The sequence below is a fragment of the Anopheles arabiensis genome, chromosome 3 (genome assembly GCF_016920715.1).
Source record: "Anopheles arabiensis isolate DONGOLA chromosome 3, AaraD3, whole genome shotgun sequence".
NCBI lineage: Eukaryota > Metazoa > Arthropoda > Insecta > Diptera > Culicidae > Anopheles > Anopheles arabiensis.
The window spans coordinates 72,979,603-73,006,730 of NC_053518.1; the positions used below are offsets into that span (position 1 = coordinate 72,979,603).

The 27,128-nt window shown below is 44.9% G+C and overlaps 1 protein-coding gene across 3 annotated transcripts in view; it reads right to left on the reverse strand.

The window, feature by feature from the left end:
* The window catches only part of LOC120903231 (protein amalgam-like), a 73,294-nt gene extending 46,531 nt beyond the window's left edge, over positions 1 to 26,763 (reverse strand). The window contains exons 1-2 of one of the 3 annotated variants that reach the window (XM_040312523.1): positions 26,724 to 26,763; positions 11,569 to 12,065 (exon numbers count right to left, since the gene is read on the reverse strand). In XM_040312523.1, coding sequence (XP_040168457.1) covers positions 11,569 to 11,629 — 61 coding nt within the window. In that variant the 5' untranslated portion in view covers positions 11,630 to 12,065; positions 26,724 to 26,763. Of the gene's footprint in view, positions 1 to 11,568; positions 12,066 to 26,587 lie in introns of all 3 variants that reach the window. The other 2 variants (XM_040312522.1, XM_040312521.1) reach the window with 2 other exon arrangements.
* Positions 26,764 to 27,128: the final 365 nt, after the last annotated feature.

Genomic DNA, 27,128 nt, shown 5'->3' on the forward strand with positions numbered 1-27,128 from the left:
GTATGCTTTTCATGGTGTTGCGAAATACACGCACACACATCTGTTTCGCATCGATCAGTATGCAAATGCGCTCAAATCATTCATCCAAAAGGTGGTAAAAATTATGTTTAATTTACCGTTGATGCAAAGCGAGAGATAACGCTGGGTCCACGAGCCGTTAGAGCGTTTTGTGTGCGTCCATGTTTTTTCCTCAAGAGCTGTGTAACATCAATCATGAAAGGCAGCGGGCTAGCCTAAAAGCTGGTCAAACAATAAATCAACGTGTCAAAATAGTCTTTCCTTTGCCTGGTTATTATACCCGAGTTCCGGTTTGCGGGCAGAACGGTCTAACGGTTCCGCTGTTTGGTGCAAAATAATGCTGAATGGCAAAATTTACATATGCTCTAGAGCGGAGGAAGGTTGTATGGGTTTGGAGTTACATATTTCCCGCTGTGTTCGTTCGTTAGGAAAAGGGGATGGTTTTGTGTTTTAAAAATAACTTTGTTTTGAGTGTTACGTAGTATGCAAATGCGAACGGAGTGTTTAATAATGAAAAAATATACAATTGTATACAAATTTATGCGTTCAAAATACGAGACTATTAAACAAATAAGTAAAGAAACCCTATTTGTATTAACATCCTCGAAATTGCCATTCTTTTTTTTCTTTCAGAGTGTTTAACAAAGCTGTTTAACGTACCGAAAATAATCTAAGAATAATTATTTCCTTTATTTTAATTTAGAGATTTAGTGCTGTTATTATAAATTTTACGTTTTCCAATAAATTTAACGTATTATTTGAACATGGAATGCGAATGCCTCCTTCGGTTGCAAATTTTAAACTCTAAAAAGGTGTAACATTCTGTCAAATCTTTCTTCGAACTGGGAAGTTGAAGAAAAGCTAGTAATAATGAAAGTAAAATCAACAAACTGCGGGAAATACAAATAGCTACTCCGATAACGAAAACGCAACGACAAAGTTTGGAATATCTAATGATACACTCCACTGTGTTTTTCGTGGAAATGCTTCAGCTGCCCAACGCTCCAATCAACGTCACAAAGCGCCCAAACACTGAGGGCACCGGCTATGACGATATGATGGCGGGAGCGCGTAAGGTGCGATAAAAGCCGAATGATAAATTTGCTTCCCATTTGCCGGTGCACACCGGGAGCGACGAGCAGTAGGCAAAACAAAAGAGGGCGAAAGAAATTGAAAATAAATCACAACCTGCTTTTCGCTTTTGCCAGCACGGCAAGACGATACCGCCGGCCTTGGTGGTGGGAACTGTTTGGGTGAGTTGGCCCCGTCGGCAAAGGAAATGCTTTGCAGTTAATTGTAATAATCCTGTTAAAAATCAATCATCTTGCCGTAGAAGCGTTAAGCTTGGCAGCCATCCCCGCCACCATGGCGAACGAACGAACGAACGATGGCATGTGACATCCGTGCGTGCGGGACTGTAGAAAAGGGAAGTACGTTCGGTCGGCCGGGCTACATTTGCCCTCTGCGCTGGATGTTTCCACACAGGAGTGTGTGTGTGTGTGCACCCCATGTGAAGTAGCATTACGCGCAGAGAAGGTTAGTAATTGAGTTCTATTAATTTTCCGTTCAAACTAAACGCTGTAATAATCGCATGAAACTACCCCATAAAATGCGCTCCCTTTTGTTTTGAGTCCGTTTTCGGCTCGGTCGCCGCCGCCGCTGGGCGGGAGGCAAAAATCGTTTGAAGGATGATGATGATGGCGTGCTGGTGAAGTGCGTCGGAGAGTAGTGCGGCGTGGGTAGTCGTCTTCGTCGTCGTCGTTGCCAGCAGTATGCCCAGGGGCAGAGCCAGAGTGCAAAAGTCAAGAGGGAGGGAGAAAATAATTGAGTGCAGTTAAGGAGGCTTAAGGAGCACTTTGAGCAATTGAGAAGCGAGGGAGGAACGCGATGCAGACGGCGAACCTCCCAGTGTGTCGGTACTGGCACAACAATGTGACCACCGCCGTCTGCCGGGAGAGATAACAAACGCGAACGTAAAGGTAAAGGAGGATTAAACACAGGCGGAAGGTATTTTCGACTTGTGGGGGAGGTAGATTACTACACCAGTGTTGCTTGTCATCAAATGAAAAGAGTCGGTTGACATCGGAGTTGGTTGTTTGTTGGGTTGGAAAGTAAAAATATTGTGGCGGTTGTGCGCAGCAGCAGCAGCGGAATAAAGTTTATAAGCTGTTTGATAATTAAGGTATCGGAACGGTTTATGGTGCTTTGCCGAGAGAGCCTGCAGAATCAGCTTTGAAGTTATGAGGGGCAAAAAAAAGAAAAACATAATTAATAGTTTAGATTGGTGTAGTAAAGTTTACCGTCGAATGATTGACAAGAAAATGATGGATACGGTGGCCGTGAAATGAGTTTTATTTACGACGCGGAACGGAAGTGCATGAAATGTTCCTTACTCTTTTAGATGTATTAATTGCCTGCATTCAGGCGCATTGGTGATTTCAAACCAACTGAAATGTCAATTTGCAATCAAACGATTTCAACCGACAGTTAATTTTTTATGATGTACTAAGCGTGTAAAACCACAAAATGTATTTAACTTCATGAACAACAGGGTGATGTATCATTTGTTTCAAATGTTTAAGAGGGTTTTAAGCGCTTTTAATCATAGGCTTTTTTAGGTTGGACGGATTTAGATATACGTTTAGCCTACATTTAGGCGCATTGTTCAATGATGCGAAACTGAAATGAACTTTAAACTGATTGTAACAAAGTCAACGCAACATTCTAAATTGTAGCTTACATTTTCTTGCGCCAACTGTACCATATCTGTTTTTAAACATCTCAATGTTTCATGTTTCCACTGAAATCCAAAAGACTTTGTTCGATTTACCACGTGAAGTACTAGCTGAATCGAGAGCGCCGCATTCAAACCATTCGCACGAAACAATTTGAGCTCTTTCACCTAGCTAAAACAGTGACGCCTGCCAACAGGCAATTTGATGTGTGTGATGACATAAAGACACAATTTAATATCAAAACTCTATGGCAACGGTTTCGATTTATCGCGATGCTGCATTCGCAAGGATTCACCCACAAACTCTAGAATGGAGTGGAGGCCCAAAAGTGTGTCGGGTGACAATGAAACGATTTTGAATAATGTGTTGCGTTTTGGCGGAACAGGCAAACAGGGGTGTGGGGCTACAATTTATTTCGCAACGCATTTTGGAAGCCCTTTCAATGTGGTGCCTCGATGTGTACACGCAATCCTCGCGGTGTGTGTGTGTATGGCATCGGATTTTTCCCTTTGATGTTGACACTTTCACCTTTTCGGAGCGCTGCCGGGAAAACCTGGCCGGTTTCTGATTACAACCATTTCAATCGGTGCTCTGCCGAAAAGGGAGTTTGTTTTTATTTCACGCCCCTCGCGCACGGGACGCGGGTTAGGGATTGCGGTTGCACGAGTCAGGTGTAAAGTGTTTCAATTTTCAACTTTTAATCACGTCACGCCCCCGGTTGAAGGTCCGCCCGAGCGCCGGTTGAAGTTGAAGCATTCCGGGACGGCCAAGGATTGTCTTTAATTTAAAAAGTTATCCACCGAAGTAGCCTTCATTATCCTTCCCAAAAGCGATCCTTCTTGGCGTGCGGCCACAGGGAAGAAAGACCTGGCAAAGGATTGAGATTAAAACCGTTCGCTTCTTGTACATTGATTATTTGCACATAAAAAGTTTGTACTGAGCTGGGGGAAACCGAGAAAATGAAAGTAAAAAGAACACCCGACAAAGATATGATTGCAAGAGATTGTTAAACAAATATTAACCCTCCGAAGTGAAATCTCATTCCAAATCTGTATCGTTCTTCGTCGTCAACGGTGGCCATCGTTTTCAGTAAGTGTTTTTACTGAGTTTGTGTGTGTATCAAATGCCCCTGTCTCAACCGGGGACTTCGACAGATGTTCAAGAAATCGTCTAAAAATAAACCCAAACAATCGATTTTCAAAAACCGGAACACACCGGATCGACCATCGACAGCATAATGGGAAAAAAGGGACCCGAGGCAAGGATCCGAGACTACGACGGTGCAACCTTTTTTTGCAGTACGGTCGACACGACACGGTGATGGGTGAGATTGAAGGGCGATGCGGGGACAATCGTTTTGCGGGTGCGGAACAGTGACAGTGGTTGACTTTACCTTGGCCGCCCGGGAGAGTAAATGCAATCCTCGGTCCTCGGCGAAGTTGGTCCGCAAGTGGCCGGATACGCACCGGGAGGACGATGCCGCAACCGCAGTGAAATTCAATAATAAAAGGTAGCGAAAGGTTTTTTTTTGTAGCAACTACGGGACTGGCGGACGGATAATAATCGTCAAACAGATGGCTTGGCTTAACCGATGGGCTTAAAGGAGAAAGAGAGATACGGAGCTCGTGGTCTGTTTGAGAGGGGATGTTGAGGAGTTTTTTTTATGCTGTGTGTTTGTGTGTGGTGAATGGTGAAGAAATGTAGCAATACTCTAACAACGCTTGCGGGGTGTAGCTATTGAAGGCAAAACATTGTTTACACAAGTTGTTTAAAATCTGGCGGGCAGCGCACCCCTGGCTTACATGATGTTGCGGTGAAAGATTCACGATTTATGGAGGGATAAAAAATTGACAACACAATTTTATAACAAATGGTTTTTTTGGGTTACTCTTCTCCTATTTTTTGCTCTCGCGAAATCACGTTACCGACACGACATAACAGCAGAAGTGTGTGCAGCATGTGGTTGTCCTAGGGATTTATTTACCCTTTTCCATATTTACCGAAAGCTTACAATGCGTTACACATAAAACCGCGAAACCATATGGTTGATACATTGTGCTGCTACTATCCTAGAATTGAACGCAGTGCCATTCTTGTGTAAACTAAAGCGCATGGCACTGCACCATAACGCTAAGGTCACCAGCATGAGTCTATTAGTTAATTTTATCATTTCAGTAAAGATTTTATTGTGAAGTTGGGTCGCATGCTTTGCAAACAAATTGTATGAATTTTTAATTAGTGGTAAAATTGGTTCTATACATTAAGTAAAAACAAAACAACAAATTAATCTAAATTTTGAAAATCAAGAATTTCCTTTAAAAGAAAAGATCTTGTTCTTTGATATTAACATCTCCTTTGCATCACAACGCTACGAAGGGTAAAATGGGATTAATTTTACAGCCCTTGAGCCATTGAGTTTCAGCTGCGGCGATCCAAGATAACCGCCTAAATGAGACAAATTGATGCCAGCAACGGAAGCCATATGCGAACAGCAGTGATTAAGCGCAGTAATATTTCCTCCAGTAACGACCATCATTGCGGTCAATCGCATCGCTTCCACCGATTCCCCCACGTCCACCATACCCTCGCGCGTTTTTATCTGATGACAGCGGCAGATTTCTCCCGGCCAGATAGGTCAGTTTATTTTTCAACCCTCCGGGCCCGGGCTACACAGTTTCGGCTACAGTTTTTGCGGTCGATCAGTATAGTTAATCAAACGCAAAATTGGATCCCCTTGCGCTGCCACCACACCCAATCACACACCTCGGCAAGGTATGTTTCGCATTGTGTGTCCAAGTGTGTGTTGCCAAACTCGATTACGTGTGCCCGGAGCGGACGTTGTTAAAAGCGATGGGTGGAAAAATAAATACCTCCTGCCAGCTGTGTGGCGACCCGGGGATTGATTCGAAGCGATGAGGATGTTGGAGGATGTTGCGGTAGCCTTTAAACCGTTAATACGCAAAGTGATCAAAGTGATACGACGACCTGTAGGGGAAGGACCACTGGGATGTGGCTTCGTAACCTGTAACCGTGTCCCTAGCTACAAACGATTGTCGGATGGGTTTTCGAGGGTAGTTTTCCCCTGTTTTCCGATGAAATCAGGGGTTCGAGAAGAAAGTGGAATTGATGAAGCCCGGTAGCCCCCGGTAGCTCGCGTATGATGCTGCCCGCTTTCATCATGTTGCAGACGGGATAATGGCCATGTGAATTACGCAACGAGCGGCGACAACCGGCGAACCCGATTGCTATCTATTGCCATGTGCATTCGGAACGTTGTTTGAAACCAAAGATCTAATCAACAATTGCCAAATTACGCGACTATGTGTAATGCGCGTCCCCTCAAACACACACACACACGCGGATGGGAACGGAAACTAATGTTGGCTTCCGTACCGTGCCGCCGTTCTTTGTGCGCATAGTTTCGCAGTACGTTAAATGAAGGAAACCAATAAATTTATTAGATTACCGATAGTGACTTTTGTTTGCGAGTTGAAATCTTTTTTTCCCCTCTGTTTCATTTATTACCCTGTCTCGGACTCAATCTGTCGACGAGTGTGGGGGGTTAGATGAATCGAGAAACTAAATCAAACAGCGCTTGACTATTTTCTGGGGACGAAAACATTTTCAATTGAGCTAAGCGATCTGAATGATTCCCAAAAAAGGGGGAAATCGAAACCGAATGACAATGGACTCGCTTGGAAACGGCGGTCGAAGTAGTGCGGTGGGAATTAACGGCGAACGGGAAAACTGCAATGAATTTTCCCGCAGGGAAGCGAACGGAAAGTTTGCTTTTGTACAAAGCAATTCCTTTTATTTTCGAACATTCCCAAGGTTTTGTTGCCGTTCCGACAACGTAGCGCGAGCAGGGGATCCAGGCGCAAAGGATAAGTTTTTGTGTCGTGCCACGGTGCAAAGCAGTGCCGCTTAAAATGCGCACACCCAATTCGTAAATGGAACGGAAGCAACAATTTTCAAGGCTACCCCCGATTCCGTTTTGTGCTTTTTGGGGAGTAAGAGTTTGGGGTGAAAACTTGTGTATGAATATTTATCAGGCATCTTCCCGAATCGAAGCGTGATGAAGCAGACGGTAAAACTTTCGAAACCTATTGATGAACTTCCTTGGGGTTTTTTCCCCGTTTGAGGAAGGTAGTCAAACTACAGATGGATGAAAAAAAAGCAACCGAAGACGAAAACACGACGACTGCTAGTGCTCTTTTCCTTTGTCGGCTGGCGAACGTGGTCTGTAAACTATTTCATTTTCGTGTCACAAGTCATAACTCAACCCACTGGGTAAAACTTCATCGCAAGAGTTGGCTTTGCGACGAAATCAAACAAGTCGCTCTCTGAGTGCAGTGAATTTTTTTTTCCTGCCAAAATTTGGGAACTCTTTCGTGTTCCCTTTTTGGACTACAGGGTATAAAGTTTCTGCAACATTGACATTCAATATTAAAATAGATTCAAACGCGACATGCTTTTAACGGCTTTTTCGGGGAAGTCGACTAATTAGGTCTTTTTTTATGCCAGAAGCAAATTTCTTTGCAACTCGAGTATGTCAAGGGGAGTAGAATCTCGCAAAAAGAAGCTTCCGCTTTGTTGAACCTCAGAAGAAAAGTAACACGTACAATACATATACTTAGGATTGTACGGAAAATTTATTAGCATAGCATAAGGTGTTTTTTCTTCTATTTATCAAAGCTAAGAACACATCCCTTGCCGCAATAACATACAAATAAACTTTCTAATTCCGACTCCATAAAAACAATCCAAAAGAAAGCCCATCCCTAACCAGATGGTTCCTGTGTGCACCCTTCATAAGGTGAAAATAGTTACTCGGACTGGTAGCCCATCGCGTCCAAGATCGTTCGCGTAAGAAAAATCAACTCCCGACCGAAGGACGGCAGCGACCATTTTTTCATCTGCGATAAGAAAACCGATCCTCCGCGTTTTGTCCCGAACCCCACTCGTTTATGTTTTGTGAATGTTTTGATTTATGAATATACCGGCTATCTGGCCATTCGGTGGCCCGTTTTTATTGCAATTGCTCTGTGGATAGTGTATAGGGGTGATGTGCTTCGAGTGTGCTGAGCTCATGAATTTGTCGGCTCTCTCGAATGGCGCCAGCCTGACAACGGATAGGGCGGCGTCTTGGTACGTGATGCGATCGGTCGCTACCTCACCCTCCCGGTGGTCCCGGTCGCAATCTTAATCGGAAGATTTATCGATGTTTGATTTTGTTGTCCGATGAGCAACAATAACAACCCATCTTGGACCATTTGAATGGGTTTTGGGACTCCGCTGGCTTGTGGTTTGGGGATTTTTACTGCTCTAAATGATGTCATTTATTGCAGCGAAATGAATTCACACGGCGGCACTGTAATGGATAGTCCCAGTCCATTTTTCCGCTGGTAATTTATTTATTTATATAACCCACCAAGTGTAATACCACACGCAGCGGCAAAAGCTAATTAGCGTCAAATATCATTGCGCAAGATTGGCAAATGCAGCGGTGGAAAACAAGCTGTCACACTTAATCGGAACGTGCCATGATTATGCCGTCTCTCGGTGAACAGCAACAACTTAAGAACAGCGCAAGACACCGGCAAGACAACGGAAGAATCGGAAATCTACAGCTAATTATCACGTTCTCTCGCTGGTAAATCCCTCGTACGTGATATACGAGCTAATATGCCGTTGGCTTTTGTGCATCCATCTTACACACACACACACACGCCCGGTTTCAGGCGCACCAGCATGGACTGTAGTAGTACCCTGTTGCGTTCGGCGAGCGGGTTCGGTTTGCAACAGCGAACAAGTGGAAGTTTTGGGCAAAGTTGTGTCATTTCTAATTTTCAACATATTGCCCTGGGTGCTGGGTTTCTGTGGTGCGATCGTGGATAGAAGAAGAGAAAGAACAAGAATGAAAGCTACTACTTCCCGGGATTTGTTGTGCCACGCGTGGTGGGGCACGGTCGAACGAAAACCGCACATAATGGACGTGGGAAAGTACAGTGAGCAGAGACTCTACATCCCGGTTTTCCCGTAACAGGATGGAAAACTTTCATTAGCGCGCGTTGTTGAACTAGCTGGAAAAGCAATCAATGGAAATTGTCGTAAAAGCTGCCGGGGGGGTATGCATGCTGCCTGAGGTGTAGGTGAGATATAGATGAAGAGATTGAGTGTCATTGCCTGGAGCAATATCGAAGATTTATCTTGTAAACGGGATGTGGGATAACACTAGTAGTCCCTTCTGTCCGTGTGGTAGTAATCCCACACAGTGAAGGGTGATTTTGTTCCAATCCAATTAACCGTAATAATGCCGTATGCCGTTTTGCAGAAATGCATCAAGCACAACCGAAGATCCGAAGATACGACAAAAGCACAACTTCCAACGATGAAGCGAAGTAGTACTGGTTGAACAGTGAAACGATTTAATTTATTTATTTCCACCATTTTCGAGCAGCTTTTCGTTCGAGCAAAAGCAAGCTAACAACAACAAAAAAAGCGGAAACTAAAGTGTACCACCCAAGTTCGTTAAAGCAATGGCACAAAGGAACTCCTCCCGTTATGTCTTGTCTTTACTACCCGGGCGGTTACTTCCCCCTGTGTGCTGTTTACACTAGAGCGATAGAGGTAGAGAGCGAACAATTTGCATAAGCTACTACCGTGTTCGATGTTCCTTTCCACGGATCGGTGCACGCCGTCCAGCGCTGGACACTAACAGTGTCCGTCTAAGTGAGAGAGAGAGAGAGAGAGAGAGAAAGAGAGGGCTGGGCTAATTTGAAATGCAAATATTTTAACATCACGTGCGCCCGTCAAGTCAGGGAAAGTCACAGCACAACACACGGCGAACGGTGGAGCGCAATGGCAAAGAGGTCTTTTTTGCGCCGTTTCGAAAAACATCTGCATCAAAGCACCTTTTCCCGGAGGTGCGGCGTGGGTCATTGTTTGAATGATGCAAATGCATCCCAGGAGTTATCCCAGCAGCTCCGGAAAAGGGTGATAGTTGGATAAAGAAGGAGCACAGAGATGGGTGTGAGCTGTGTTGTCACAACGGGAAAGATCGTTCGTTTGCCCAAGAGATTGCACGATATGCTTCAACCGGCGTTGTGTCCGGTTCAGGTTTGTTTTGGGTATAAGGAGCTGCAGTTTATTCTGTCCCCCAAAACGTGAATCTCCGGATCTTGGGAAGTGTCCAGCGGAGTTGCTGGCAACTACTGACACGCTCTTTCATTTCAATTAAAAGCCAATGCAAATCGGTCGATAATGGACATTAATTTCACTTTTCGTAGCGGAGGAAGAAGATACAGACAAACGCACATACAGCCACATGTACACGGATAGCCACATCGCTCAGCAACAACTGGCCGACAATTTGAGTGCCATATTCCAAACGGAATCGGTAGCTGCCTGTGTCTACAAAGCGTCACCAGTTGCCGAATGGCAAAGACAAATCTCAACACACATTGTATCGTCACACATTTTGGTTTCATGGAATGGAAATCACTTCGAGACAACTGGTGCAGTTACACTTTCGCAACTTGCTCAGGTTCTTCTCAGGGTCCTTCTGATACCGTCCAGCGTGACCTATGCCCACTCGGGGCGAGATGTGCAGACAGGATCAAGTCGATAGGTATACGTGTGTGTGGCACATCGATTACCGAACCGAAGACGCTCTGGGAAAACGCAAACAAAAGTTGATTAAGAGTCATGACGACGAAGACGACATCGTTTATCCTGGCCGACGGCACGTTTCGTAGATCCTCTCTACGTAGGAAGTCCCTTGGAGCTTGCACGAGCCGGACGCTGGACCGTACTGAAGCGAGAGCACACTGTTGTGTGTTTATGATGAAGATATCTTGCACAGGTCCTCAGGCACCACCATGCTGTGCCTCCCTTCCCTTCGGAGTCGTAAACGTCCGTAGGTTCTGTTGACTTTTGATTAGGTTATCGGGAATTGGCATTGCTATCTTCCTGAGCCGGCATGCCCTGGAACGGCTGCAAAGGAAGCTTATTACGAATTACGGACCGACCAGTCGAGATGCGGTCTGGACCCTAGCAGGAGGGGAGGGGGAGGGATATATTGGAACAAATTGTAATCGATGGCAGCCAACTATCAGCATCCATGCCGTTGTCAATTACGGATCAGTTGACATATATTCCCGATGTGATGACATCTGATCGGGGGTGGTGGAGTTTGTCTGCTTCCGAGTAGCAGCCGATACAACATTGCATTGGATGCTGGGTTGGGGTAGGCAGGGCCATAGCTAAAGGGTAATTTTAGCAGAAGGAAGCTATCTGCCGAGGTACAGCAGCTTACTTACAACACGACTGCAGCATAACGGCAACCGGTGTGTTTTGCATAGTTAAATGGAGAAACAGAATGCTAATTCCTATAGTTGCAGCAAAACCCTACTGATGACTTGATTTGCTAAGAACATCTTGGAAATAACTTCCCTGTTAACAAGGATTGATTGCAGTGCATTAAAAACCAAGTGTACTAGAGTGACATTTTGCTGGATACTTCAACAACCCGCGCCACATGTAAAACCACACGCAAGATGCTGACAGATGCCTGAAGTTCCTGAGACCAATGTGGCATCGCGTGGTGATCGTGTTTATCGGTACACATGCTCCACATTGCTACCCACAAACCTGTCAATAAGTTATTGTTAGCCGCCAACAAAATTCGTTCCACCCGTTCTACTATTCCTGGAGCAGTGTCGGATTCTGTTTTCGTCAGCATGTTCCCTTGGAATTCCCTTTTGTCATAAATAAAATAAAATGATATAAAAAGAGTAAGCTGGTTCTTCCTTACCGTAAGCCGTTTCCCGGGTGAAGAGGAAAAATAGCAGAATATGGCACACGAAGCCGGCCATAATGCGCTGGTTGCTGTCGTTGTTGTTGCTACTTCTGATGGGATCGGTGGGATCACTCCGGGCGGAGGTGAAACTTCCTGTGTGTTGGCACTGTTTCGCTCAAGCCGGAGGACGTATTAGCCTGGGCGCACCTGCGGAAAGGTAATGCTTTCGGAGAAGAGGATTTTCCCCTTTCACCTCTAGCTCCTGCTTGAGGACCTGCTTGCTAAGTGTTTGGCTGTTTGGTTGCTCCCACCAGTGCAAGAGCACTAATTTCCGCACACTCCCGGAGGGTTGCTGAGGGCCATTTTCTCTCTCTCCGGGTTGGTGGCGCAGCGAACTGGAATGTACCGGAGCTTATGAACTCACACACACGGACACTTGCACACACACTCTATGGAATGGAAATTTTCACTAAAGCACATACACTCGCACGTACACGCACCACTAAGTAGCACTAAGGAAGGGGTGTTGAGAGGAAGAGAAAGAAAAACCATTAAAAACAAATAAAAAATCACCTTCGCCAGCTGTGTGACATTCCCCCGCTTTCGCTGTCCTGGATGACCGTTTAAGCCTTGCGGCAACCGGCTGGGAAAAGGGACACTCCCAACACTCGACACTCCCGAAGGACACAAATCCACACATACACACACACACTAATGGGACCGGATGATCTTCAGGGCTTTTGTTTTTCTTCGAGACTATTATTTGCGCTCTCGCGCGCCTTATTTGAGCCCGGCCATTGTTTGTGGTGCCGGCCTGTGTTTGCTTTTGTTTTCCCGACCCCTGATGCTTCTGTTTCGTTTTGTTTCGCTTTTTTTTACCGCTTTTCTAAAGAGCATTTATGTCTCGCCCCGGCAGTACACTCAAACGCGGCCAAACCTCTTTCATGCTAATCTCCGCCCGGGCCAGGAGCTTTCGCCACGGGAGTGAAGGTATGCGAGGCACAGCACACAGCACACGATTCTTAAACGGTGCTAAAGTGTCCGGCCGTTTATTATGCCTTCTGATAATTTGTCTCACTTGCACTTGTCGAGAGGGGTTTTTTTTGCATTTGCAAATACACGCAACGCTTGGGGGGGGTAGGTATGGAGTTGCTGTTTTTTCCTTTGTTCTTGAAACGCGACTGTTGATTCGATTGCTTGCTGGCATTGGGCAACATGAGAGAGAGAGAGGGAGAGAAAGAGAGAGAGAGAGAGAGAGAGAGGGAGAGAGCGAGAGAGAGAGAGAGAGAGAGAGAGAGAGCTGCAGCGGGGAGTATGTGTGTGGGGAAAATTTATGATGATTTAGTTGCAACAACAGTAGTCAGACGTGGAGTACGCTGGAGGAGATCCTACAACAGCTGGTTGATTGTTTTTTTTTTTGTTTTTGCTCGTTTCTTGTTCTGAAGTCCTGAACTCGCAAGGCTTTTTTCCTACATGCATACATGCAAGAACGTTTTTTTGTTCGTTTTCCTCAGTTCGTGTGTTGTGCTTTCTAGGGAACTTTCCTTCACTCGGCACGTTTGAAAGATGCCAAATTTGGAGTGTGCTGAAAATGTTGCTCCAAGTTTGGTACCGTACGCGCTAAAGCGTTTATGAGTGGTCCCGGAGCGCACTCAAAGCTGATTTTAAAGACTTTGAAGTTTTGGGCATACACACACGCCCGGGCCGCGCTCGGTAATAAATAATGGCGATTATCCTGTTCCCGTAGCGCTGCGCGAAAACCATGTGGCGTTTGATTTACCGGAGCGCAGCGCCACCGCCACCTAAATCTTCGTGCATATTTCGTTGATGGTTTCGGTATTTGGAAGTTCTGACTTTTTGGCAGTTCGCAAGCGGTGCCTGGTGCCGCTTGTGAATGTGAAAGTTCGTCGCCTGTAGCAGTGGCACCAGCTTCCGGTGATCATCGATCGGGATTTTTCTTTTTTTTTTGGCAGTTTGCTCAATGGCGCTTTTATAAAAGTGATAGGAACGGGCATTGTGCGAGAAAAAGCGGGAGAAAGAGAGAGCGAGAGAAAGAACGGTCTTAATACATTTACAACCGTTTCTGCCGGCAACGGTGAACTCGGCTGGACTTACCGGCGAGCAGTTTTGCCTTCCGGTTGCCGGTTATAGCGCGCCGGTTTGCGGAATAATTTGGCACGAACTTCCCCATCGTTATCAGCAGTTTAAATGCATTAACCTAGAAAAAAAGTGCCCCAAAACACACATACATACATTCCGACGCGTACTAATACACACACACCCAGACACACAGAGGCGTTAGTCGTCGTGCCGTCTGCAGCGGATGTGCCTTAATATCGCCTTCGGAACGTGGCGAGGATTGTAGGGAAATAAAGCTCGCCGCGTCCTGTTCCGAAGGGTGAAAACGAAAAAAAAAAGACAAAAAGAAGAAACGCTCACGCTAAAGACACTGCCGAGAACATTAATGGGGAAGAATTATGATATCGTACTGTCACATCGCGACCCGCCGGAGGCCTCGGTGACCTCGGCCGTGTGACGGTAGTTTGGGAAGAGATTTAAGGTTCCCTAATTTTATTTCTTCGCCGTCGTGCAGGTTTTTGCAAGCGTAATAATAAAATGAAAGGACCGCGAAAGCCTTGTACGCGACAGCACGGTACGCTATCGATCTTCTGGTTTTTTTTTGTCTGTGTTTACTTGAACACTTTTTTTGCTGCTGCTCAAATTAAAGACTCGCTAAATCGTTCATGTTTTACACGCTCACTTGTTGTCGTAAGCCGAGTGCTTACCGAGTGAATGATTGTTTGTAGCCACTTGGCGTGGTGTATCTTGGTCTCAAACTGTTGGAAAACATGGCACCAACCCACCAGCGTTGAAACACAATTCAAGGTACGGGCTTAAATCTTTCGCAGGAGCGTCCAAATGTATCCGTTTCTGTTTCGGCCCAAGCTGCCGAGGAATGCTTGGGACGACGCTTCAGCATTTTAATCATCCGCGCTTTCGGGAAGAATTTAATAACCGAGCCGGGGCCGGAGATAATCTTAAGCACGTGCTGGAGGAATTTATTGCGTAGGCCTTCTTTTTGCCGCCAAAACGGACTGGACGCTGGCCAAAATCAAAAGATGGCTATTTGAGCAAAAAGAGAAACACATACATACAAGTGTCTCGTGTGCCCCTGTACACACTGTTTCGTGGGCCAGATCGTCGGGAAAAGGTAGCCAAAGTGGGATGCAAATTCTTTGCTGCTGGACGCGACGGAATTTTATAAAGCTGTGTGAGTGTTATTTTTGCAAATATTAAAAAAAACGATTGCTGTTTCGGCGAACCAACGACAGTGAAGAAACAAGAGAAATTTATTAAAATTGCCAAAAACATGTACCTTGCGAATAATATAATCAAGGATGAACAATCTGCCGATCATTAAAAACACTTGGAATGTCTTAAATGCTCATTAAACAGCGTAATTTGGGAGTATAGACTTGTTTAGTGTAAAAAATAGCTTTCAGTTTTTATCTGTTTCATCTACATGGTTGCATATTAGACTTTTCCTGTTTTCTGCTTTGAAAGATCAACCAATTTGATGAAATAAAAGATGATGAAACGTTGTTTTTCCTATTTTTCTACAAAAAAGGGCTCTGTTATGAAAGACAACAAAAGTGTCCCAAATTTTCTGTGAGATTTTGAATATTGTTAGAGGCAACATAGCTTTAATTAGTTGTTCGCTTAAAATGAAAAGTAAAATAGCAAGTTTGTCGTTAATATTCATTTGCATCAAGATTGATGGGCTACCAGTATCGACAATATGTTCACATAATTTCAATAGACTGCATTCAACGTTTCCCCCGAAGCGGGAAATTAAATCACTCACTGAACCAGTTGTGCTTCCACTTTGCACACCACTCAAACTAATCTACTAAATTCACCTTGTTAAATCGGCTCATTAATTGGAGCATGTTGAACAAAGTCGCAACTTTCCCGGCACTCGCTCAGCGTCAAATTTAGTGTGGCTCAGCCGCCGAAGGAAGAACCTTGAAAGGCAATAAATTATGAATCAGAGCCGTACCCGGTCGGCCTTTTCTTTTCGGAAGCGAGCCGGGCCCGAGTATTTACACCCGGGCTTAAAGCGGCCTTTCGGCTGAGTAATCTTCCTTCCGGGATACATGGAAACACCATTGTCCTTCCCAGTAATCAACATTCCATAACCTCCCACTCCACATCGCTGCTCCCTCCCTCGAAGCCACGATGTGCCATTTGAGGCGAATGAAAGTCAATGAATTTCCGCAATTTGCCATCTAATCCATTTCCGTCCTCTCTGAACTACCTACACTTGCTTGCCTTGTGTCCCTGTGTGTGTGTGTGTGTGTGTATGTGTGTGGGATGGTGGTGCTTGGCAGGATTAAAATTGCACACCCGCACACGCTGTCTTTGACGCGGAGAGAGAGAGGGGACCGTTTGAACGAAGGAATCAATCGGGGATCGGGCCTCTCGCATAGCCGATCACAGACGCAACTTACAAAGTCCGACACTTACACCACTAATATTGGGAAGGCAGAGGACGGTGAGAGGGAAGAAAAAAAGAAAAGAAGAAAAAAAAACACGCACACAGCCCGGAATAGAAAGCTGGGGGACGAGCGCAACCGTCACGCTACGTCGGAAGTTAGCCGTAGGAAGTAATTTGCTAACGCTTGAACAATTCGCAAAATCCACTCCACCGTGTGCAGCAGTAAATGATGGGCACGTGGCTGGCTGTGCGGGGCAGCGGAAGGACCTCTGCCGTCTGCAGTGTGCAGTGTGTTCCCCCCTGCTACGAGAGCCGCTTTTCCGTTTTGAAGAGGAGGTTTTATCGGCCGGATTAAAGTGTGTGACTGTCCTTTGGTGATGCAAGGCGCGATAGGGGGGGCGAGCAAGGCAAGCTTCATTTCGGTTGGCGTATTTATCCAACAACCGACCGAAGCGGCGTGTGTAAATTCATTATTTTCCACACTAACAAGCGCACACCCGAGAGCCAGGGGCGCGTGTGCGTGCGTGCGAATTTTGTCACGCCGGTATGAAAATTTGCAAAACAGGGAAAGGTGGCCTCACTAGCGGATAAATAACGGTTCTTGGGGGTAAGCTAGCGGTGTTTTGGTGGAAGGGTTTTCTTTGGAAGGGCGATTGAAGAGCGTTCTCGAAGGGTTTATATCCGTATTTGCACTAAACGGTACGCACAAAGCAATCAGAGCGTTCGAGTGTGTCGGGGATTTCCTTTTCTGTTTTGTGCTGAAATGTGTGTGAATATTGTTATTTTTTATCTGCAGTGCCATTGAGTGTCTTTAATGGGCTGATACAGTTTGTCTGCGATAGAACAAAATCGCTCATGGTGAACGACTTGAAGATGAGTTAAACAAATCTGGAATAAGGCGTTTTATTCTAGCACGCTTTTAAAATGCATTTTAAAACCTGATAGGGCATATAATGTCAACATTTAATGCATTTAAAACCTTGCATCAAACTTATTTCAGAATTTGTTCAGCTTGAATAAAAGTCATAGCCAAAAGACCGGGGGACACTGTCTGTACTCGTTAGTGTAATTTCAATTTTCACTTTGCAGCCGCTTCAAAAAATATGTTAATTTTCCATATTTTTTACTTAGATTGGACTGGAAACAATTTTTGGAATTGATAGATAAATATGTTGTGCAAGTATTCCAGCCATTTTTGCATGGGAAAAACGGTGAAAATAGTACTTTATCTTGAAATCGCGTCCGACCATTCCCTCGATGTCCAAAAAAAAAGCTTCCACCTGTCGCTAGTAGTTCCAGATGCGCTAGTGAAAATCTAAATTACACTAGCGAGTACGGACAGTGTCCCCCGACCTAAACAATTATTTTTAAAATTTTCCACAAAGAGTATATATTTTATTGCGAACGATTGAAAACTATTTCAAATTAAAATAAAAAAATGAACATTTTGAAAAAGACCAATAATTGCATGAAAATAAGTGACTATAATGAACACTTTGCAAAATGTTTGGGGTTTATTAGTTTTGTTTTTATCCAATCGATACTTTAAAAAAAAAAAATAATAGCATTTGAAGCAAATCCTTCACAACACAGACACAGATACAAAACTGCCCACACTTGTCGGATTCAATCATACTGGGCCGGCATTTCGATCGAAAACCGATTCAACCCGTGAATTGCTGGACTGATTTGAAAGAGAATTAAGCTTCTGTCCCGGTACCTTTCTATGCAGAAAAGCTCGAGCAGTGTACAGTGCTTATCTGAACCGTTTGCATTCGTTAAGGTTTTAGAGTTTTAAAAGAGAAGGTAGAGAATGCTGCTTTGAAATTGTAAGCCCTTTTTTCTTGCTAGAAAAACAACACCTCAAAGCTGACAACATCTCTAGTATCACCGTCCGTCATTCATCTCACTGGTATGCCCAATCAGAGATCGGTTACTGTGTGGGTTGTTTGTGCGATACTTAAAGCTCGGTGTTGGCAACTTAAATACAAACAAAGAGTGTACCTCTTGTTCTAGGACGATGAGAAATTATCTGTTGTAGTTTTGTCCCTTTAAAGCGCTGCAAACAATCTCGTGCCGTACTGCCCACAATTGCAATCTAGCTGGCGTGCACAAGTTCTAGGATGGAGTTAATTTCGCTCTGCACTTTTCCCCACGCCATCCAATACAAATGAATGTTTTCCCAATTTTTGGTTCACCTCAAAACCAATTCCACTGAATAGTTTTACGACCCCAAAGCTGCAACTCTTCCCACAGCTGAAAAATACACTCCCGAGCCATCTCTAAATGCCGGCCAAATTTCTTGCGCGCTAAGTTGTGCTGCCTCTTTCTCCTGCGCTAAGATACGCTCTACAAAACTAACTAACTTTTCCTGTTTCTCCGCAATGTTTGCTACGGCGCACTTTCTACATTACACTGCAGCTTGGTCGACTCCCAAAATGCTCCCTCCACTTCCCTTCCCAAAAAAAGGATGCAAGGAAATCAGTAAGGAGCAACTTTTAATGGTGCTTCGGTGGTAGTAGTTATGGTGATGGTGGTGGTGCTGCTGCTGGTGGTTCGATTTCTCGGGAACACAAAATTGCACACTGACCAGAAGTTAGAGCTTGGCGAAAGAAAACTTTCATTAAATGATAAGAGCCTGCTCCTTGTTTGTCCTCTTGCGCTCTGTTTCCAGTCTCCAACATCCTCCACCTTCCAAAAAAAAAAATCCACCCAAAAACCGGTAATGAGGCGTTCTTGTTCTCGAGGACGCTGGGCATTTTGAAGATGTTTGTCTAGCGCTCCGGAAGAAAGCTCCGAAGGGTAGAGGTACGGTGTCTTCACCCTGTTCAACATTGATGGGTCCAATGGATAGCCTTCCCCAACTCCATGCCCGGTATCGGTATCTTGTGAACGGCGAATCATTACCGGTAATGATTGGGTATTTTTTGTTGTGTTCGGTTGCCATTTTCTATTCATGACTTCCGGGAGGAGTAATATTGGCAGTTTGGTGGATTTTTTTTGGTGAGCTTTTCCCTGATTAGCGTACATGTTGGTCTGGCAAGTCTGGCAAGACAGGCTACCGTAGATGCATCATACTTTAGAATGCCTGCAGGATGGGAAATGTGCATGTTTACACATCGGTGGAATTGTCATTATCGTACCATTAAAAAATGACATTTTTAAGGATGCTTAATGCACATTACTTAATGAGCTTTGCTTCTCTAATGTAGGGCATTTCAAAAGGAGAACGAAATGATGGAATTAGGTTGCGTTATCTTAAGAGTAGAAGAAACGATAAGCTTAAAATATAGCTCTTGATTATCGTGGTGAATTTACCATCAACAGCAAGTTTTATATTTCCCAATAGAATAAGTAAACAATCATTTTCTTTCCTAGCTATTCCAATATTTCCAGCCTTCCATCTACCTCACGCCCCTTTCAAATGCCTTCGCAAATTGCGGGGGCATGCGTGTGATGCGTGAAAAATCTAATTTTTCCATCCATTTTACCCCACTGATCGGATTTAATGCGTATCGACACACGGTCTTTGACGAGCCGGCAATCTGTTTGACGGGCCCCGGCACTGATGAACGAAACACTCCACATAAGCCCCTCCTCACAATCCATCGCCCAAACAAATGAACGCGCACAGCACACACACAGAGAGAGCGTAGCATATGCTTGAACATAAAAGCGGCCTAGTAGACAGAAATTGAAAGGTGTAAAACTGGTGGGGCTCCCGTGGCTCCGTTGCTTGTGAGGGTTTTTTGGAGGATTTTTTTACACATTCATTTCATTTCTCCCCGGCCATCGCCTCAATTTACGGAAACATAATCAAACGTAATTGAATTTTTACACTCATCCATGCAATTGGGGCCGGGCGGGTAAAACCTCTTTCGCCGCCGTGGAAGGTACGGCACGCTTGAAAGTTTCCTTGCCGCGGCTAGCGGAGAGAGAGAGAGTTGCTGTCCATGGTGGGGATCGTTTGGGATCGTTAGGAAAAATGCTGCATACACTATCCAACGACGACTGATGACGACCCCGATTTTTGGGGCAACAGACAAGCTCACACACTCACACATACACCACATCGGCCTGAAAGGGGGTTAGATCCAATCAAATAGGTATATCCTCGCGGCCCGACGCTTCTTCATCCCGAAGCGAAAAACGTCTTCCCGAAGCAGCAGCGTGTCTGAGTCTTTGGCGGGGTGCCGTCTTGTTTTGCTTTTCTTTTTTTTTTTTGGCTGAGCCTTCTCAAAAACTCTGTCACGGCACGACCGACTCAGAGACAGCCGCCAGAAGCCTTCAAGGATAAAGCCGGGCTATGAAAAGAGCCACGGTGTGATTTGGCGGCGTGCGGCGGCTTTCTGAAAGTTTATCAAAAAAGAGAAAATGCTCGGAAAGTTCAGGGCGCGCGAAATGTCACGAGATCACGCGAGAGACACACGGCACACAAGCCATCCGAGCAGAGGTGAAGACAGCGCGGCTGGTGCAAACGTTGGGAGGGAATTGATTAAACAAATATTTTGCTTATGAATTATGTCAACGATTTGCACCCCTCAAAAATGGTAGCGGTAGCAGTGCTTTTGGCAGTGCCGAATGTGGCTGAGTTAGGCAGGATTTTGGGCCGTATTTGAATCAATTCGAGCAGTCCAGGAAATAGAACACTCTTCAATGGTAAATCCTTTTAAGTTCCCTTCCAAAAAAGTACCCTTCGTAACGAAACGAAATATTGAAATGAAAGCCGGAGCATCTTCAAAAGATAAGCTGCACGGAAACGCTTACCTTTAACACTTCGCTTGATGAACGACAGCAAATATTGATTAATTTCATTTTAACACCATTTGCTGAAATTCGAAGGGCTTTCCAACCCGGTGCCGGAGCGACCGAGACCACCTCGGGCACACCATTATCGGGAGTGAAAACTTCTTTTGAATTAAGTACCTCCGACCTTTTATGGTTAATTTCACACTCAATAAGGCTCTCCTTGGCAAACAATCAATCGGCATAACGATGCCGAGGAGTTTGATTGATTATGGGTAGCGCGTGGCCGTGGTGTGTCGGTCGAGCGAATCGACACCGAACCTTACTGTGTGCGCCGTGTCTGTGACTGGTCCGTAACGTAGCGTAACACACCAGTCTTCTGCAGCGAGGTCCTTCTTCAAATGGCAGCGAAGCTGACAATCCAGGCGAGGTGCGGCTGGGGTTTGCCTGTGGATTGTGGAAAGTTTGCGGAAAACTTGCGGAGCAAAAACAAAGTTTAGCAAGAGCGGGGCAAGTCGCCTTCACCGGCAGAAGCATTCCGGACCGAGCAGTCGACGGAGCCGAGAAAGCACACCGGGCGAAAGTCGTATTTTGTGAAATGTGTTTTCAGCTGGAACGAAGCTGAAAATAAAACACGCCGGTGTGCTGATCGTCCGACGGTGTGTGTGTGTGTGTGTGTGTAGTGGCGCTGCAAAACCCACCGCCAAAGCGCAATCAACAGTGAAGTGTTGTTTCGATGTTTGGGTTTGTTATGATGATGAATGGCGGCGGGGTAGGGGCTACATAGAACAACCTTGCACAACCATTACTCATCTTTTGATCCCCATCGGCTCCCGGGGTGATTGTTTCGACGTATTTGATAAGTTTTGCCGCTTTCGTTTGCACTTTTCGGATTGTTCTCGGTTGTGGTTTTGCACTCGAAGAAAAGGCGGTGGTTGAAGTTTTCAAAGACCTTCTCCCACTACCATCCGAAGCTCAAGAAAAGCCGGTTTGCGAAAGTAATTTCTTATGATGCAACTTCTTCTGCACGATTGGTTCTACGATGGGGTTTCCGTATAGGGGGGGGGGGAGACTGGAGGTGGGTATTTTAAATTGAGCGACTTGTAACGTTCAAATCAAAACACGTATTGTGTGATGATGTAAATACACTTCACTACGCACTGAATGGTAGCAGTTTACAGTATTCTGGTGAGCTTTAAGTGTACTTTAATGAGTTTTGGGGGTCAAATTTGTCACTAAAGAGGTTAAAAATCATTGGGTTTTATGACAGAATTCGTTGAGTTTAGTAAAAAATATCAAAATTACACTAAACAGTATGATATAGAATTTTAAGGCATCATCCATATATTACGTGATTAAAATACAAAAAAAAATCGTATTTATGAAATAATTATCCATAATTTTGATTGCTGTTACGCTACAGATAATGTAACTACACTTATATCTACGTAATGAAAATTGTAGCATTTTAAAGAGCCTTCCCTCTTCATTGTGGATGGTACGTAATTTATGGATAATTCCTCAGTGAATGTTTAACCTTTGAAAGGTGTTGCTCTCTTTTGGGACTTTGTTTGTAGAAATGTGTTTGTAGTTTATTTTCACATTTTATACATTTGCTACGATGTTCTATTGGATCGTGTTCAATTTTTTCACTTCAATATGGTTGGAGTTTTCGATTGGAATTTTACAGTAAAGTTAACATTCCTCCAACACATCCGATTTTCCAGGCACACCAAATAAATTTCACCCGTTGTATTAAATTGCTCCTTCAAAAAAATTTCTCCCATGCGTTTGCTGTCGATACGTGCACGCGTACATTCCATTCCCTGCACGGCAAAAACGCATCGGCACAGCGCAAATACAATAGTCCATTTCACAGCCGTCACAATTGCATACAATTGCAGCAATTCCGACAACGTTTCCAGAATAAAAGATGAAGCGCGCGTGTCTGTGTGTGAGCAGAGGGAGGGAAAAAAACATACAAAAAAAAAAAAAAAAGAAACGTCCCAATAGCAAAACCGTGACAAATTTTCTTCCCTGTTTTTAGTGGGCCTCAGAGCCGCCGGGTGCTCTGGCGGGTGAGTGCATTAGTGCATTCAGCGGAAGCATTCGTCAATGCCAGAGTGGAATGTCACTCGTTCGGCTCGAATGGTGTGTATGGCGGGGTGGGTTGAATCTCACCCATTTTTGTCATTCCCGCCCGCGTCTGTCGTCTACGCGAAACGCGAACGGGATAAACCAGCCGCCAGTCAAAGGGAACCCAAAACCTTCACCCCCCCCCTCCCATCCAGCCTGGAACTGAAATCCAAAACGAGACCTCTCGGGGGAGTGTAGTCATGCAAACGGTGCGCGCATAGTTTCGTCCCAAGTCAAACATGGAGCACAAGCAAAAATCAACAAACACACACACATACACACTGCTCCGATTGTTGGACGACCTGAACGAGCTTCCGATGGGATGCGCCCAGATGAAAATGGAACGGAATGGGCAGCCGGCCGTGTTCCACCCGACGACGGTTTCCTCCCGTGCCCAAGTGGAAAAGGTTTTTGTTTCAATGTTTCTCCATTTTTGCCCATTTTCTTTTCCCCACACCGGTCGATTCTGGTTCAGTGGGCATGTGTGAGGATCGGTGCATTTAGTGGCAGGACAATTGTCCGTCATTTTCACCCCACAATGCTTCATCGTTCGCTCCCGGTCTCCTTCGATCGACTTGCTTTTCCCCTGCGGAACGAGAAGGCGTGCCGGCAGCATCCGCTTATGTCTTTTTTGTTTATTTGTTTCGGTTTTGTTTTCAACCGCTCGCGCTCCGCGCCCTCTCACGTTGCCTTGAGAGTTGAGTGTCTTGATTTGGCGCTTCATGAATATTGATGGTATGATGACATGCATGCATTTCCTCGCCTTACTGTCGTACATTCCCCATTCCAAGTCGTGTACCACTCGAGACACTCTGTGACGGATCAATTGTTCCGAATCGGACAAACCGAACGAGTGGGGAGGGTTTTTGCCCATTCCCCACCATCGCAAGCCGACATAAATATGGCGAAATGTGAAAAAAAAAGATGATTTGTCGAGTGAAGTGGTACCGTTCTATAATTTACACCCGGGCGTGTTCGTGTCTGCACACACTGTTCGGTTGTGCGCGGGGGCTCCAGGGGCAAGGGAGCGTTTGCTTTGGCTCAAGCATTAGGATTTTATCGTCATCAATCAAGCAACCGAGACAACATCGGATAACGGTGTCAACTTAGTGGCGCGATCGATTCCACCACCATCACCACCACCGACCAGTCAGTGAAAGAGGCTCGGAACTGGAGTGAGATGGAGCAAGCTGTAGAGTAAATGATGGATCTTGCGCCGCGAGTCGGTTAGGACATCTTTGGCCCTAGTACACTCATGCTCGTTTCCCGCTGCGTTTCATGCTTTTAACGATGTAATGCACACACACAATCTCTGGAGGGTGGTCGTTCGGAGCGTTCGGAGCAGATCCATGATTTTGAAAGATTGAGCAGACCGGATGTATAGGAAGGGGGCTGGTAGATAAACGCGCACGATAATGGCCAAACTGCCCCGGGGAGAAAATGCTGCAAGGAAAGCAGAGGTGGGACGGCTGGGAGGCTGCAAACCGAGCCATTTATATTCACAATCATTGCACATTGTGATAATGGCTCAATACTACAATCGATCATGCTTTTTTCTTTTTCTTTTCGGTTGCAAGAACCAAAAAAAAAGAAGAAGCTTGCTCTGGAAAAGTGCTCCAAAAGCACTTACTTTAATGGTTTAAAAGAATGGTTTGAATGTGTTCCATGATATGGACTACAATAAATAAAACGGAAAGCTTTCGCTAAATTGTCATATAAAAGCTTTGGTCATTAAAGTTTCATCCTTAAATCATATGACTGTTCTGGAAGAAAAAAAGCGCACATTTTTCCATTTTGAACGGAAAATCTGGCGCCGAAACTTCTGAATTTACGGCCTTTGGGAACATAACGGCTCACAGGTTTGCTTGTTTCTTGCACAGCTTATCAATGGTTTCTTTCAGCTCGCACGGATGTCATATTATAGGAAATTGGCACGATAACAATAATTTACAATCACTCTAGAGCAAAAAATAGCTTTCAAAATTTTAAATTAAAAATAGATCAACAGTAAGTGTATATAGGTAGGGTAATTTAACTACGAAAAATCCCTCTTGTATGTATTTCGATGGAACTGTTAAATTAGAACAGAATTCACATTGAAAAGTTTGTACGACCTTGATGGAGATAGAAGAAATGGTATTCAAGCGAGCGTTGTGGATGTATACTTCAAAGATAATTTCCTTTCTGAAGTCTTTGCTTAGAGTTCATAATGGCACAAGTGTCGTTCCTTTACTTACATCAGATATTCAGTTATTAATTGTTGACAACTTCTTATCATATCGTTGGAACTTGGGATATTTATTATTTTTTCAGTGGAGGCTTTGAACCTAAATATAAATAAGTTGCAGAAAGCTGTTCCTGGGATTTTAAAAAGTCACTTTCTTGAAAGGGTTTGAACAATCTCTGTTGAGGAAACTTTTTGAAAACCTTCATGCTATGCCACGCTTCAAAATGTGCGTGTTTCAATGAACGAAAAGCACCAAACACCATAATTTTTACCATTTCTCCCTTGTGCAAACGCAATCAATGAAAAACATTGATTAAACCCATAAAATTTACCCAGTAATCACACAAGCGCAAAATAAAACCCTCTGCAACAAATTTAACTTCCACGATACGGCGCACATCCCAACCGGCCCAACCGACCCACTAGCACCCCGAAACACATGTGGAACGCGAACATGTGTGTGCAGCGCAGAATCAAGCAGTAATTAAAAACCTGCATATTGATTTAACGCATGAAATCGTTCCACTGCCGGTCGCAACGGGGGCACCAACAATGCGAAAACCGACAATGCAACGGCAGCATCACAGCAGCATTCCCATGCTCCAAGCAGCATGTGTGCGGAGTGGAACACCGGAAAAGTGGAACATTGCAATCGCCCATATATCAGCCATTCCTATCGGTCCGTTTTCCATCCTTTCCCTTCTTTCCACTACCATTTTCCATCCACCATTTTACATATCACTTGCACTCACTGACACAGTATATATCCGTATTCTGTTTTTTTTTGGTTTTATCAATCCGCTACTCCCCATCGCTTGTTTGAACTCAAGGGCTGTAACAATCGGTTATTGGTGCTCGAAAAAAAGCTCGATGGCGCGTTGATTTGGTTCTGTTTCTTCGCCATTTCACCTCTTCACTGGATCGCGCGCGTGTATTATATATTTTCCTTTTGTTTGTGTGCATGTGTTTCTCTTTTTTGTGTAATTATTTTACAAAAGCCTCACAAAGGCGCCGCACCGTGCGAACTCACAGCCACACGCATGCAGGCATTTTTCTTCTTGTCGGACTCGTTTCCTATCAGTTTTCACCTCACGGCGACGATCCGGCTCAATGGTGACGCTCCTGGCATTCCTGTTCATCTATTTGTAGCGTAATTATTCAACCAGCACTTAACCCCGGCGGCAACGGCCCGACCCGGTGTAATGCCATATTGTAGTCCCGATTTGGTTCGCCTGTTTTCCAATTATAACTGCCACACACTGTCATGAGCTTACACCGCTATTCTCACACACAAACACACACATGCACACGGGAAACAGTAGCAGCAAAAGGATTCCGCATTTAATCCGCAGCACAGTTTGACACTTTCTGCACATTGCTAAACACACTTAGTGGATGCTTTTTTGTTGTTGTTGTTGTTGACGTACCTTTTAAAATTAATCCTCTTATCAAACAAAAAAAATTATTCGCTTCAAAATTCACCCCCAAAATCTGCTACCAGTTGTGCACACGCTTTTACACTGTTCCGCCCCGTAAGGTTTTTGCTACCAATATGGTGCGAACCGCTTATCAGACGCTGCCACGCTGCCAAACTCGCCCAGCACCGAAACGCAACTGATCAGAAAAACCCGAAAAAGGTACCAACGGGCGCGGGAAAAATCAAACGAATCGGGTGCAGAAAAAAAGAAAAGAAAACGAAAACGAAAAACACACCGCACACGGGGAGAGTATTCTTCGGGCCGGCGTTGGCACTCACCGAAGGGCGCCGAGGGTAACGCATCCTCTTTGCGCGTTCAGCCCCGTAGCCCGCGCTTTTCCTCCGCAAGTAGTGAAGTGAGTTCCCATTTGTTTTGGTTACTTTGCGTCCTGTTTTAAATGCGGTGCCGTTGTGTGCCTGCCGGGACGTCGTCTGTTGCTGTCTGCTTGTGGAAATAAGGGGCAGGAGATGGTATTTGGAGTAGTCGATGA